General features: G+C 43.3%; 1 protein-coding gene and 1 long non-coding RNA gene across 11 annotated transcripts in view; one reads left to right on the forward strand and one right to left on the reverse strand.

Annotated features, from left to right (window-relative positions):
* Positions 1-14753, forward strand: part of LOC129811094 (uncharacterized) — a 79480-nt gene that overhangs the window by 28822 nt on the left and 35905 nt on the right. The window lies entirely within an intron of this gene.
* The window catches only part of camsap2a (calmodulin regulated spectrin-associated protein family, member 2a), an 89446-nt gene that overhangs the window by 21364 nt on the left and 53329 nt on the right, over positions 1-14753 (reverse strand). For 5 of the 8 annotated variants that reach the window (XM_055862257.1, XM_055862254.1, XM_055862252.1 and 2 more), the window contains exons 3-7: positions 14397-14561; positions 12987-13067; positions 2653-2685; positions 1960-2101; positions 1218-1357 (exon numbers count right to left, since the gene is read on the reverse strand). In XM_055862257.1, coding sequence (XP_055718232.1) covers positions 1218-1357; positions 1960-2101; positions 2653-2685; positions 12987-13067; positions 14397-14561 — 561 coding nt within the window. The remainder of the gene's footprint in view (positions 1-1217; positions 1358-1959; positions 2102-2652; positions 2686-12986; positions 13068-14396; positions 14562-14753) is intronic. The other 3 variants (XM_055862259.1, XM_055862260.1, XM_055862255.1) reach the window with 1 other exon arrangement.

A 14753-nucleotide genomic window follows, 5' to 3' on the forward strand; every position in this document is an offset into this window, starting at 1 on the left:
CTGGGGTTGCTTAAAGGACCATGTCAGACACAGCTGATTCCAACTCACTACTATTCACCTCCATTGTGAACTGTGTGCTTTAACAGCTACTAGCAACCCTTCTCCACTGAAAGGACCAGCACAACTGACAGCTGGGTAGACTCCAATACTCAACACCCAGACAGGGCCAGTGGTACACTGTTGTTTGCAGCACTCAAGGCACACACACAAACTCTGCCCCAACTCACCTTTTCTCCATTATGACACTTCTCTGCCACAAAAAAAGCAACACATACCATTTTTAACCGTTCATCAGTTTTCAGTACAGTACTTGTGCGACCATACTGTGCAAGAAGAGAGAAAATGGGGAATGCAGAGCTGTTTGTTTCCCACCAGTTTCTATGACTGTCCTAAAACATTGACAACAACACACGTGACCAACACCCACAATGCACAGCCTGGGAGCCAACACAAAGACACAAGCCAAGTGTTATGTGTCCATCCTTCCTGCACATAGATACAATACCTACCGATATAATAGCTTCCAGTGAAAAATGGAGCGCGAGAGAGCGAGAACGAGAGAGCGAGGAGCGTAGAAGAGAGAGATGAGAGAAAGGTATATAATGAGAGGAAAGAAGGAGAGAGGAAAGAGAGAGAAATAGGGAAGGCAATACAGACAAAACAGAGACACATCTAGCACAAACAAACCAGATCTGTGGTTTGTGAGGACAGAGAGTTTTTACAGGATCTATTTCAGACAGATCCCATTTTCCACCAGGCTTTCTCCAGCTGTATTACATAATATGAATAGACACGAATCACCAACTCTGGCAATGCTGCACACACTGTAGCTGCCAAGCCTTATGCCTAGTTTTACCCATTGTCCTTAGCTCTTGGACTATCCTCCATCCAAATGTATTATTTTCTTTGCAAAATCTCCTGAAACTTTTGACGCCCTTTAAAAAACAACAATTCAAACCGAGTTGGCTGAACTCTGTGTGCAGTAATACCTTTTTCACACTACTGACCTGAGCCAAGCCGTGCTGCGCTGTACTGCGCCGGCGTGGTTACACATGCAGCCTAGTTGCTGGAACGGTGTGGGAAAGGACCACGTGAAAACAAAATATCCCAGCCAACACGGTACGGTATAGACACAATAGTGTGAAAAAGGATATACATTTGTACCTCAGAGATTCTTTCAAAAAACATAACTTCATAACTTTGCCTTGTGGACTTACTTTGACTGACGAGGAGGCGTAGACCATGTCCTCCAGACTGAAGTGGCAGCAGCGGTCGAGGTGCTGTTGACAGAACTCCTGCACCAGCTGCAGGTTGTACAGGCTGTCCACCAGTGACATGCTCTCCTTAAGGCGGATATCTGACAGGGACAGGCCACAAGGACACATCATGGGCTAAGTTGGTTAAAGGGGGGTCTAAGAGACAAGTGATGCACAAATCTCTTGGAAGTGAATCAGAAAGTGAACATCCGTTAGGAGTCGGGCTTCTGGAGGTATTTGGAAGGCGTTTGTCCCTTCTTTGTATGGGATTGACCAATCAGGGATGAGGATACTGGATGTTTCCCAGAAGGTACTCAAGCCGTTTTGATGTGAAAACAGAATCCTATGGAGTGCCTTTAAATCAATCATCACTCTGAATTTGGGGTACTGAGCCTTGTGTGTGTGTCCATATCCGATCCCAATCACTTCATCAGTGGGTTGATGATTGATGAGATTAAGGGTGAGTTGAGACTTGATGTTCATCACTAATAGATGGCTCACACTCCTCCTGGAACATGAAAGGCTAGCCAGGGGAGAGCCGTTAACACCTTCAGGCTAAGTGATTGAATAACTCAGACAGCTATAGGCCTCTCAATAAGGTAATGTGTTGATAGGGAACCACAGACACACACACCACACCCCCCCCCCCCCCCCCCCCATCCCCACGGTCAGAATACAGTTTAGTACTGTCTAGTTAGTGTACCTTCCAGTTTGACTAGCTGTGGGCAGTAGAAGTGCAGCAGAGTGGCCAGGGCACAGCCGTCAGTGGTGTCCTTCAACAGGTTGTCCACAGGGGGGATCCAGGGCACCTGCTGTGCCACCGCCTGCTCCTTCCTGTAGCGAGCCTGGAGCACCACAGGGACGACAGACAGACAATGGGTCTGGGCATGGCGATAGATGGTGCAAGGGAGATTCATACGCATACGGACAGACAAAAGAAATACACTGACAGAGGCGGACATGTGGGAATGCAGATTTCCATATCGATGGAGTGCATCTCTCATTGGAGTTGAAGAATGATGATATTCTATCATGCAGGGACTAACGACACACAAACCATGGGAATACTTCATTAATCGGACATCAAAACAGGACAATGTAATATCGACTTCTTAATAGAGAACATCACCGTGCATCAATCAGATGCTCAGTAACCTCCAAGTAACACAAATGATCTTTAATGAAATCAAATTGAGGGAAACTGAGTGAAACCGCACAAAAAAAGCAACACCAATAACTGCAATCACATGCTGGCGTTCACTTGTGGAATGATGACATTTACTATGGTGACAGTCACCACGGAGACGCAATGGAGACGGCGGTGAGAGACATTTCACTATGGAAACGGACAGATGGAAGAGGAAAATATAAGTGTAGCGCTGGTCATCTGACTTACAGGCACCAGTTTCATGTACCATTTGGTCGGAGACTTCAGGAGCAAGACAGAGAGAGAGAGAGCGAGAGAAGGAAATAGAGAGACACATAGGAGAGAGTGGAGACAGAGCGATACATGGGCAGAGGAGGGGCATAGAGAGAGAGAGAAACAAACAAACAGACAAGAAAAGATGAATAATCCAGTCAGCATTGGACTTTGGGTATTTTTTGCCATGCTGGCTAAAATGTCAAATAGAGGATTCTCTCATGTCAAACAGACATCTTTCCTTGAGACAGCTAGTAGAGTGCACCCACAGCAGCAACCAGGGAGATTTGTCGTGAAGCCTAAATTGTGACTGTTCTCCTAGTTGAAAAAAACCAAACAATGTTTGTGTATTTGTACTGCGTTTGCGTGCTTGCAGTCTGTTTGCCTGAAACGGTGTTGGAATTGCTTTGTGCTGCCTTCAGTGACATTGGCCCTTTTTGTGTCCGTTTCTAAAGGTTTGAGACAAGTATTACAGTGCATTGGCAATAAGTGCTGACTGAGTTTGTGTCGAGTCTGACATGTTTCTCACACACTTTCAAGGCTACATCAAAGACGCGTCTGTAACCATCACTCCTATTGGGTGGCAAATGCTTCCTTAAACACCAACCGTCAACGGTAGCCAAACAACTAACCTACAGTACATTTTGAATGTCGCAGTTCCAGGTTGATGAAAAGGTCCGGTTTTTGCAGTTCCCGGCTGATTGAATAGCACTGTTCTTTGAATACTAACGTGAGCACTTCATAGACTGACCTCAAAGGCTCACAATAAAGAGATATGTGCCACACTTCGTGAAGTGGACGATTCGAAGGTATAATCTCATTCACAGGTAATATATTGATCACGCTGATCTTTCATAGTACTGGCTGGAGAATTTATTCAACTACACTTCATCCAAGCCAAGGTCTTGAAAAGTTACTTGTGAAACACTAATCAGTGTTTAGGTTTCAAACAATTTAGCTACATTTTCCGTTTTTTTTTAACAAAGTATACAGAGATCCTTAAGTTCTAGCGAGAACAACTTCTGGTGTCTGAGTCCAGACAGTGAGAGTAGGATTGCAGCGACACACAGTGGCAGAGCATGAGGACTAGCGATAACTTAGTACACCCTTCATTCAAAGAGATACAGTTCAAATTGATCAAACCCACAATGGTTGAAATCAAATGAACGGCTAGCAGGCATTACTTCACCTCTCCAGGCACAAATGGCCCATAACATACTGCTACCCTTACATGACACAGCAGAATAAACACGAGCTGAACATTTGTCAGGGGGAGACTGGGGGGTGTGTGTGGGAAGGGGGGTTGGTGGTGGTTATGGAGTTCCAGTAGGCATGTCCCAGCAATGTCCCAGGTTGTGGGACTATGGCAGGGAAGGCTATAGGGTAGGGCTATGGCCGGGCTATGTCAGGGCTAAACCACAGCTAAAAGACAGGGCAGCCAAGACCACCACTAAAACCCCCTACAGAGCGCTTAGGCTTAGCCCCAATCCCAACCATCCACCACCACATCAATCAACTTGCTGTCCTGACAGTGTTCTCCCTCTATGACAAATCACATCCTCTCCAACCAGACATGTTCAATTCATCCCGCACAGATTTGCAATTTAAAGGGATTACTTCTCTTCGTTTTTTTGTTGTTGTTTTACTTCTCTGTCCTGCCATTGCCTTTGACTCCACATTGACCACACGTGTTTATTGTGTTTCGCAGCGTACTGTGCTGCAGCTTAAAATAAACCCTGGGTCGCCCAGCTCAGCTCTTCTTTGTTCCGATGACTGCAGCACATCTGTCCGTGGAGGGTTACACGTCCCTCAAAGATATCAGCGACTCAAAGAGCGTGACAGATTTAGGGGGTGTCTGGAGCTAGCATCCAGGTCAGAGTGCCGGGGGGAGTCGGAGAGGGAGAGGGAGCTGGAGAGAGAGAATGTGTGTCTTTTTACTGAATTGCGGGCCTTTTAACTGAAGAATTTGTTTGCTTCGTATGATTGTGTTTTGCGTTTCGTGTTTTGTATTTGCTTCTCATGTATTGTGTAATTGATGTGTATATAGATACAGTATGTATTGTGTAATTGATGTGTATATAGATACAGTATGTATTGTGTAATTGATGTGTATATAGATACAGTATGTATTGTATAATTGATGTGTATATAGGTACAGTATGTATTGTATAATTGATGTGTATATAGGTACAGTATGTATTGTATAATTGATGTGTATATAGATATAGTATGTATTGTATAATTTATGTATATATAGATACAGTATGTATTGTGTACTTGATGTATATATAGATACAGTATGTATTGTGTACTTGATGTGTATATAGATACAGTGTGTATTGTGTAATTGATGTGTATATAGATACAGTATGTATTGTGTAATTGATGTGTATATAGATACAGTATGTATTGTGTAATTGATGTGTATATAGATACAGTATGTATTGTATGCAGGGCTCATCTGCAAAAGAGTCAGCATGACTCCCTGCTTAAATAAAGGTTAAATAAAAAATATATATTTTTAGCAGACACTACAAGTCCAGCACAGCCAACTGTATATGATGCCTCATATACAATAGCTGCTTAACAACCTCTGCTTACTCTATTAGTAATCATCTATGCTTACACTTACAGTACCAGTCAAAAGTTGGGCCACACCTACTCATTCAAGGGTTTTTCTTTATTTTTACTATTTTCTACATTGTAGAATAATAGTGACGACATCAAAACTATGAAATAACACATACGGAATCATGTAGTAACAAAGCTTTGTTGGGGACACTGTCTGTGATGTATTTAGAATTCAAGGCACACTTAACCAGCATGGCTACCACAGCATTCTGCAGCGATACGCCATCCCATCTGGTTTGCGCTTAGTGGGATTATCATTTGTTTTTCAACAGGACATTGTTGAACACACCTCCAGGCTGTGTAAGGGCTATTTGACCAAGAAGGAGACTGATGGAATGCTGCATCAGATGACCTGGCCTCCACAATCACCTGACCTCAACCCAATTGAGATGGTTTGGGATGAGTTGGACAGCGGAGTGAAGGAAAAGCAACCATCAAGTGCTCAGCATATATTGGAAATCCTTCAAGACTGTTGGAAAAGCATTCCAGGTGAAGCTGGTTGAGAGAATGCCAAGAGTGTGCAAAGCTGTCATCAAAGCAAAGGGTGGCTACTTTGAAGAATCTAAAATAGGACATATATTTTGATTTGTTTACCACTTTTTTGGTTACTACATGATTCCATATGTGTTATTTCATAGTTTTGATATCTTCACTATTATTCTACAATGTAGAAAATAGTAAAAATAAAGAAAAACCTTGAATAAGTAGGTGTGTCCAAACGTTTGACTGGTACTGTACATGTGCCAGTACAATGTCATAGTAACATGGTTACAGTAACAACTGTTGAGAAACTTGTTAGGCAACTTTACTTGTAATAAGTGAAGGGTCAGGGAATCAGACAGGCCTATAACCAGACTCAGAGGTGCTTTTCATGAAGATAGAGGGGTTAAAGTGAGTCATCTACAGTGCTGCAGTCATGTTCAATAGAATATCCTAACATCATGTCACATACATTATATATACAAAAGTATGTGGACACCCATTCAAATTAGTGGATTCGGCTATTTTAGCCACATGCGTTGCTGACAGGTGAATAAAATTTAGCACACAGCCATGCAATCTCCATATACAAACATTGGCAGTAGAATGGCCTTACTGAAGAGCTCAGTGACTTTCAACGTAGCACCATCATAGGATGCCACCTTTCCAACAAGTCAGTTCGTCAAATTTCTGCCCTGCTAGAGCTGCCCCGGTCAACTGTAAGTGCTGTTATTGTGAAGTGGAAACGTCTAGGAGCAACAACGGCTCAGCCGCGAAGTGGTAGGCCGCACAAGCTAACAGAACGGGGTCGCCGAGTGCTGAAGCACGTAGCCCGTAAAAATTGTCTGTCCTTGGTTCCAACACTCACTACTGAGTTACAAACTGCCTCTGGAAGCAACATCAGCACAAGAACTGTTCCTCGGGAGCTCCATGAAATGGGTTTCCATGGCCGAGCTGCCGCACACATGTTTTTTATTTTTATTTATTTAACCTTTATTTAACCAGGTAGGCAAATTGAGAACACGTTCTCATTTACAATTGCGACCTGGCCAAGATAAAGCAAAGCAGTTCGACACATACAACAACACATAGTTACACATGGAGTAAAACAAACTTATAGTCAATAATACAGATGAAAAAAAAATAAGTCTATATACAATGTGAGCAAGTGAGGTGAGATAAGGGAGGTGAAGGCAAACAAATATATGTATAAATAAATAAAAATATAAAAAGGCCATGGAGGCGAAGTGAGTACAACACAGCAAGTAAAATAAAAACTAAAAAACACTGGAATGGTTGGTTTGCAGTGGAAGAAAGTGCAAAGTAGAGACAGAAATAATGGGGTGCAAAGGAGCAAAATAAATTAATAAATAAATACAGTAGGTAAAGAGGTAGTTGTTTGGGCTAAATTGTAGATGGGTTATGTACAGGTGCAGTAATCTATGAGCTGCTCTGACAGCTGGTGCTTAAAGCTAGTGAGGGAGATAGGTGTTTCCAGTTTCAGAGATTGCATTGCCAAGCGTCGGCTGGAGTGGTGTAAAGCTCGCCACAATTGGACTCTGGAACAGTGAAAATGCATTGAATCACACTTCACCATCTGGCAGTCCGACGGACTAATCTTAGTTTGGCAGATGCCAGGAGAATGCTACCTGTCCCGATGCATAGTGCCAAATGTAAAGTTTGGTGGAGAAGGAATAACGGTCTGGGGCTGTTTTTCATGGTTCGGGCTAGGCCCCTTAGTTCCAGTGAAGGGAAATCTTAACAGCATACAATGACATTCTAGACAATTCTGTGCTTCCAACTTTGTGGCAACAGTTTGGGGAAGGTCCTTTCCTGTTTCAGCATGTCAATGCCCCTGTGCACTGGTTTGACCCTCCTTTGGCAGCAATAACTTTAACCAAACGTTTTCTGTAGTTGCGGATCAGACCTGCACAACGGTCAGGAAGAATTTTTGGACCATTCCTCTTTAGAAAACTGTTTCAGTTCAGCAATATTCTTGGGATGTCTGGTGTGAACTGCTCTCTTGAGGTCATGCCACAGCATCTCCATTGGGTTGAGGTCAGGACTCTGACTGGGCCACTCCAGAAGGCGTATTTTCTTCTGTTGAAGCCATTTTGTTGTTGATTTACCTCTGTGTTTTGGGTCGTTGTCCTTTTGCATTACCCAACTTCTGTTGAGCTTCAATTGGCGGACAGATAGCCTTACATTCTCCTGCAAAATGTCTTGATAAACATGGGAATTCATTTTTCCATCAATGATAGCAAGCTGTCCAGGCCCAGAGACAGTAAAGCAGCCCCAAACCATTATGCTCCCTCCATCATAGTTTACAGTTGGATGAGGTTTTGATGCCTTTTTTTCTCCACACATAGTGTTGTGTGTTCCTTCCAAACAACTTAACTGTAGTTTCATCTGTCCACAGAATACTTTGCCAGTAGCGCTGTGGAACATCCAGGTGCTCTTTTTGAATACTTCAGACATGCAGCAATGTTTGTTTTTTTGGACAGCAGTGGCTTCTTCCGTGGTGTCATCCCATGAAAACCATTCTTGTTTAGTGTTTTACGTATCGTAGACTCGTCAACAGAGATTTTAGCATGTTCCAGAGATTTCTGTAAGTCTTTAGCTGACACTCTAGGATTCTTCTTAACCTCATTGAGCATTCTGCGCTGTGCTCTTGCAGTCATCTTTGCAGGACAGCCACTCCTAGGGAGAGTAGCAACAGTGCTGAACTTTCTCCATTTATAGACAATTTGTCTTACCGTGGACTGATGAACATCAAGGCTTTTAGAGGTACTTTTGTAACCTTCTCCAGCTTTATGCAAGTCAACAATTCTTAATCTTAGGTCTTCTGAGATCTCTTTTGTTCGAGGCATGGTTCACATCAGGCAATGCTTCTTGTGAATAGCAAACTTAAATTTTGTGAGTTTTTTATAGGGCAAGGCAGCTCTAACCAACATCTCCAATCTCATCTCATTGATTGGACTCCAGGTTAGCTGACTCCCGACTCCAATTAGCTTTTGGAGAAGTCATTAGCCTAGGGGTTCACATACATTTTCCAACCTACACTATAAATGTTTAAATTTTAAAATGTTATTAGTTTAAGCACAGTATGTTTGTCTATTGTTGTGACTTAGATGAAGATCAAATCAAATTTGATGACCAATTTATGCAGAAATACGGGAAATTCCAAAGGGTTCACATACTTATTCTTGCCACTGTAGATCTGGTAAAACACATTGCTTCTCATACTCTGAGACATATGTTTTGTTGTATATTGTCCCTGCCAAACACACACAAACAGCCAGCTGTCTGTCCAAGCATGATAGCCTATCAGGCAGCACTTCATGCAAGGTCTTTGCAAGCACATACACATCTGTTCTGGGATGGGGATATCTGCCTTGCCGCAGTGGCATTGCCTCCTGGGAACTATCCAAGATTTTCTCAAGGCTTTTTTATAGACGTAACTTCTCTCCAGGTTCACAAAAGGTGTTGTGTCATAATTTCCACACAAACTGTGCCCTCCTCCGGATGGGAGGCCCAGCCAAAGTATGAAAAGAAAGACTATACTATATGTTCGCAATAATTTAATGGGCAAGCCAACATTTTGGCACACTGTGCCTTCTTCAGGCTTTCTTAAGGACCAGCCACAGTAAAATGATGGCGTGTTTAGATGGGCAAGCAAAGAAGACTGAGGAGGGGATGGGGGAGATGAGAGGAGGGGGAGAGAAGAGAATGGCAGAGGAACAGAAGTAGAGAAGAGGAGAGAGGAGGGCAACGGAGCGGAGAGAATGACATCATCTCTCTCGTCAGTTCTGCTGTGTCAGAGGCCATGTTCCCATGTCAACCCTGCTGCTCGGCAGACCATAATACTGAACCAGACTGCCTGTGATGACAGAGCATGAATCAGCTGGTACAACAGACACGCAAACAACAGCCTGTCATAAGGCATTAGAGTCTGCATGTAGCGAGACGCAACAACTCCTAGATAGGTAGCCAGTTTAGTTTCTGACCTGTGTGACCCCAGACTAAATGACAGTTGTCTTGTAATTAGCATTGAAAGGACTTGACTGAAAAAAAAAATGCTGTGTGGGGTGTGAAGAAAGTAGGAGAGAGAAAGTACAGTAGCTGTTTGTGCCAATGGCGTGACAATTAACATCTGTCTGTATTGGGTCTGAAGTTCAAATGTATGCAGATGATACAGTGATATATGTGCATGCAAAGAGCAAACAACAAGCTGCACAAGAACTCACTACTGTAATGGTCCAGGTTACAAAGTGGCTCAGTGACTCATGTTTGCATCTCAATGTGACAAAATCGGTCTGCATGTTCTAAACAAAGAGGGCAACTGATGCTACTGAGCCAGATGTCTATGCGTCAGGGGAGGAGCTCCAGGTGGTATCCGATTTCAAGTACCTTGGGCATCATACGTTAATTCCAACCTCTCTTTTAAAAAGCAGGTGAAAAAGGCAGCAGAACCACAAGGTCTGCCATGAGAGGTGACAGTATAGTTCCCTCAAGGAAAAGCACCTTTAGTCAATCCGCTTTCTCTGCGAGCGCTTCCCATGTCTGGAACACACTGTCATCAGACACACACAACTGCATCACCTATCGCACCGTCACAAAAAACATTAAAGGCCAATCAGACTTGTGAACATAATTCCTAGCTGTGTACTGTCGTTTTTCATGTTGTCTGTAGCTTGTGAGGTGTGGAAACACTTAGTTTCTTTGATGTATTTTGTTTTGTTGCTTTTTGTGCTATTGCTCTGTCTGCATGCTACGTGTTGCTTGTCCTATGTTGCTCTGCATGTGTATTGTTATTGTAATTGTTTTTAATAACCCGCCCAGGGACTGCAGCTAAAAGCGGCACTTTTACGGAAACGTTGATTAATGTGCACCACCCAAAGGAAATCTAGCCAACTTGATACAACTGGGGGAAGCATTGGAGTCAACATGGGCCAGCATCCCTGTGGATCGCTTTCGACACATTGTAGAGTCCGTGCTCCGACGAATTGAGGCTGTTCTGAGGGCAAAAGGGGGGGATGCAACTCAATATTTGGAAGGCGTTCCTAATGTTTGGTATACTCAGTGTATAAGTGACAGCAGAGGTTAAACCAATGACGTGTATAAACCCTGGATTGCTGATGCAATGTAATGGCCAAATGAGGCTCTGAAGCCACCAGCTGCCATAGTGATACTCCCCAGAATTGTATTGTATTTTTATTTAACTAGGCAAGTCAGCTATGAACAAATTCTTATTTTACAATGACGGCTTACCCCGGCCAAACCCTCCCGACGCTGGTCCAATTGAGCACTGCCCTATGGAACTCCCGATCACGGCCCGGTTGTGATACAGCCCGGGATCGAACCAGAGTCTGTAGTGACACCTCTAGCACTGAGATGCAGTGCCTTAGACCGCTGCGCCACTCAGTAGCCTTTTAAATGGAAGGAGCCTCCTTAGAAATTCATGGAATTCTACAGTATTTCAATAAAAAGGACAAAATTAGAAAATGACATCAATAGTAACATTAGTGCTCTCTAAAACAATACTTTAAGGAATATGTTTTTATATTATTTTTTAGATCACATACTATAATTTAAAGTATGGACCAAGGTGTCTGTAATAGAACATACTTGGCACAGATAGAGCCCTAGGAGTGCTGGAGTATCTGTCCTTTTGCCCTCCTATGGAGAAAGTAAGTGTCCTTTTGATCGATGCTATTTTTTAAACTAATGAACCTCTCCCGCCCTACTGCCACCAGGAGCCAGCAGAGCACTGCTGCCAGAGCCGCCGGAAAACGCGTCGCGAGAAAGCATTTGCCCCAGTATTTTTCAATCCACTTTCAAAACAGCAGCAGAAACAACGGAGCCAGTAACTTCTCAGCGCATTTTTGTGTTCCAGTTCAATATTTACCTGCTCTGTCGCGGTCTACCACGGAAAACCATTGAAGACTAGATGCAGAAAAGTCTTACTATTTGTATCTGAGTAATATGATTGCCTGCAAATTCGGGAAACATTGTCTACTCAGATTTGTTTTTAAAACTAGCCTACAATGCAATGCAATGCAAAAGAGTAATATGATTGGCCATTCAAGAAAAGGTTAAAGAGCCATGATCTAAAGGAAATAGCAATGGTGAACTTGATCAAATGTCTGGAGGTGTTTGCCGAATGTTTTCTTTTGCAGTGACATTTGCTGCATCTGACCGTTTCGTGTATACAAATAGTTTCACTTCAATAATGTTTCGCATTTTTCCCCGACCAGAACCTAAATATGCTGCAATTCTGAAACCTTGTCTACTCTGATTTTTACACACTTCAATGCAAAAGATCAACGGTCATTTTACCTGTTAAATTCTACTGTAGCCTACAGTGCATTCGGAAAGTATTCAGACCCTTTGAATTTTTCCCATTTTGTTAAATTAGTCTTATTCTAAAATGGATACAATTGTTTTTTCCCCCCTCATCAATCTACACACAATACCCCATAATGACAAAGCGAAAACAGATTTTTGAACAAAAATGTTTTGCACATTTATAAAAATCCAAAAACTGAAATATCACATTTACATAAGTATTCAGTCCCTTTCCTATGAGACTTGAAAATGAGATCAGGTGCATCCTAAGGTTGAGTTCAAGTGCATCCTAAGGTTGAGTTCAAGTGCATCCTAAGGTTGAGTTCAAGTGCATCCTAAGGTTGAGCTCAGGTGCATCCTAAGGTTGAGCTCAGGTGCATCCTAAGGTTGAGTTCAGGTGCATCCTAAGGTTGAGCTCACGTGCATCCTGAGGTGCATCAGGTGCATACACTGGATTGTGTATGTGTGGTATTCAGTCAAGTTCCGTTTTTATATGTTTTGGGGCATATTTTAGTACGTACCGTTTATAAACGAGGCCCCGGGAGTGGTTCTAGTAAAGTTGTGGTTCTTTTAAAATCCCTTTCATCTGTGGTTCTAGCTTGTTTAACTGTTTTTTTTGTTGTTGCAGAAAATGAAAGCCTATGTTTGAAAAAAATGACTTTGAGCACCAGCCCCATCAAATGTTCTGTGCACAGCACTGCATACATTGAATTTGAAACAAGTGCTTATTTAATTGTAAGACCAGATCATTCAAATGTAGAAGACGCTCCTAAAAGCATCATCATAAGAGAGAGTGGAGTGGGTAGGGGGAAGGAAGAAGACAAGAGAAAAGAGGAGAGGGAGGCACTCACCCCTGGCTTGCCAACTGGCTCAACACTCTGCATCTCTCTCCTCAGCTCCTGAGAGATGATATCTTTCAGATACTCATTTACCTGGTTAGAGAGAGAGAGAGAGAGAGAGAGAGAGAGAGAGAGAGAGAGAGAGAGAGAGAGAGAGAGAGAGAGAGAGAGAGAGAGAGAGAGAGAGAGAGAGAGAGAGAGAGAGAGAGAGAGAGAGAGAGAGAGAGGAGAGAGAGAGAGAGAGAGAGAGAGAGAGGAGAGAGAGAGAGAGAGAGAGAGAGAGGAGAGAGAGAGAGAGAGAGAGAGAGAGAGAGAGAGAGAGAGAGAGAGAGAGAGAGAGAGACGAGAGAGAGAGAGAGAGGAGGAGAGAGAGAGAGAGAGAGGAGAGAGAGAGAGAGAGATGAGAGAGAGAGAGAGAGAGAGAGAGAGGAGAGAGAGAGGAGAGAGAGAGAGAGAGAGAGAGAGAGAGAGAGAGAGAGAGAGATCAGCTATTCAATGTTCCCATAATGTAACAACTATCTTGTAAAATTGGAAGGCGTTCACCTTAGACTGTATAAAATCTAATTTTACAACATAATGTATGTCAACCCATTTTTTTCCCGTTCTTACTGCCATGTGAAATAACAATATGATTTAAGAAATCTTTACAAAAACCCAGTCCTTTCAAAACATTTCGAGCCTTGTGTACAGGTGTGTAGAGGTGTCTGTGTGCATCTGTAAATGGATAGTATTCATGACTGTGTATTTTAGTGCACGAGTCTCCAGCAGGCCAGAGCTGGCAGCCCCCAAGTGTTCCCAGCAGTGGAATGTAAACAACAGCCTGTACTGGGCCTTAAGGATGAGGAGGTGGAGTGTCTCCCTTGACTGGTTCAGCAGCACTCACTAAGCATGTGTCCCAAATGGCACGCTGTTCCCTATATAGTGCGCTATTTTTGACTCTCTGGCCCGAAAGTAGTGCACTATATGTGCCATTTGGGACACAGACTAACACCCCCCCTACTACTTTCACACTGCAGAGCCAGCTGCATAGGGACGGGCCCAGGGAAAGACCGCCTCCTCACAGGACAGCATGCTCAGGCGGTCCCAATTCACTCCCTAGCTCTTCTCTGTTGATGAATTGTACTTGTTTATACAGGAAAAAATGATGCCAAGTATACAGTTACAAATAACATTTTGGAATTTTCAAAAACTTGAACCCTTCTCAGTAGACCTACTGATTTTCAGTGGATTTCCTGTCCTACATAGGGGAAAGAGAGCAGAGTAGGAAGAACCAGTGCAGTACAGATTGGCTTAGCTAAGCTCAGTTCGGCTCCGTGGTGGGAAAATGGAACAAATGTATGGTGTCCAGCTGGTCTAGACTGCAAATGGTCCTACTTGTGTGAGTGTGTGTGTGTGTGCATTAAATGCCATGCAGGTGTCTACCTTGTTGATCCAGCTGGTCATGGCGTCCTCTGTGTCGTACGGGGTGTCGGCGTCTTCGCCGTTGTGGGAAGAGTACCGGAGGACGCACGCCACCACCTTCTCCACGCTCACAATCTCCACCGTGTACGCCATCATTAGTGTGTCAATCACTGCCAGGTGGGCGCTCTGAAAGGGGACACGATAAACAGAAATGGAGCTCATTATGTACCGTGGAGTCATGGACCTCATTCTAATCTGGTTACTCATGTAGCTTCCTTACTCCCTCTGCACTTGTCAACTTGGTTAACTGGTACCATGGCCTTAGACTTTTTTTGGGGGCCAGGGCACAGAAACAAAAAGCGGTAAAGTAAAACCTAC

The sequence above is a fragment of the Salvelinus fontinalis genome, chromosome 14 (assembly GCF_029448725.1).
Source record: "Salvelinus fontinalis isolate EN_2023a chromosome 14, ASM2944872v1, whole genome shotgun sequence".
NCBI lineage: Eukaryota > Metazoa > Chordata > Actinopteri > Salmoniformes > Salmonidae > Salvelinus > Salvelinus fontinalis.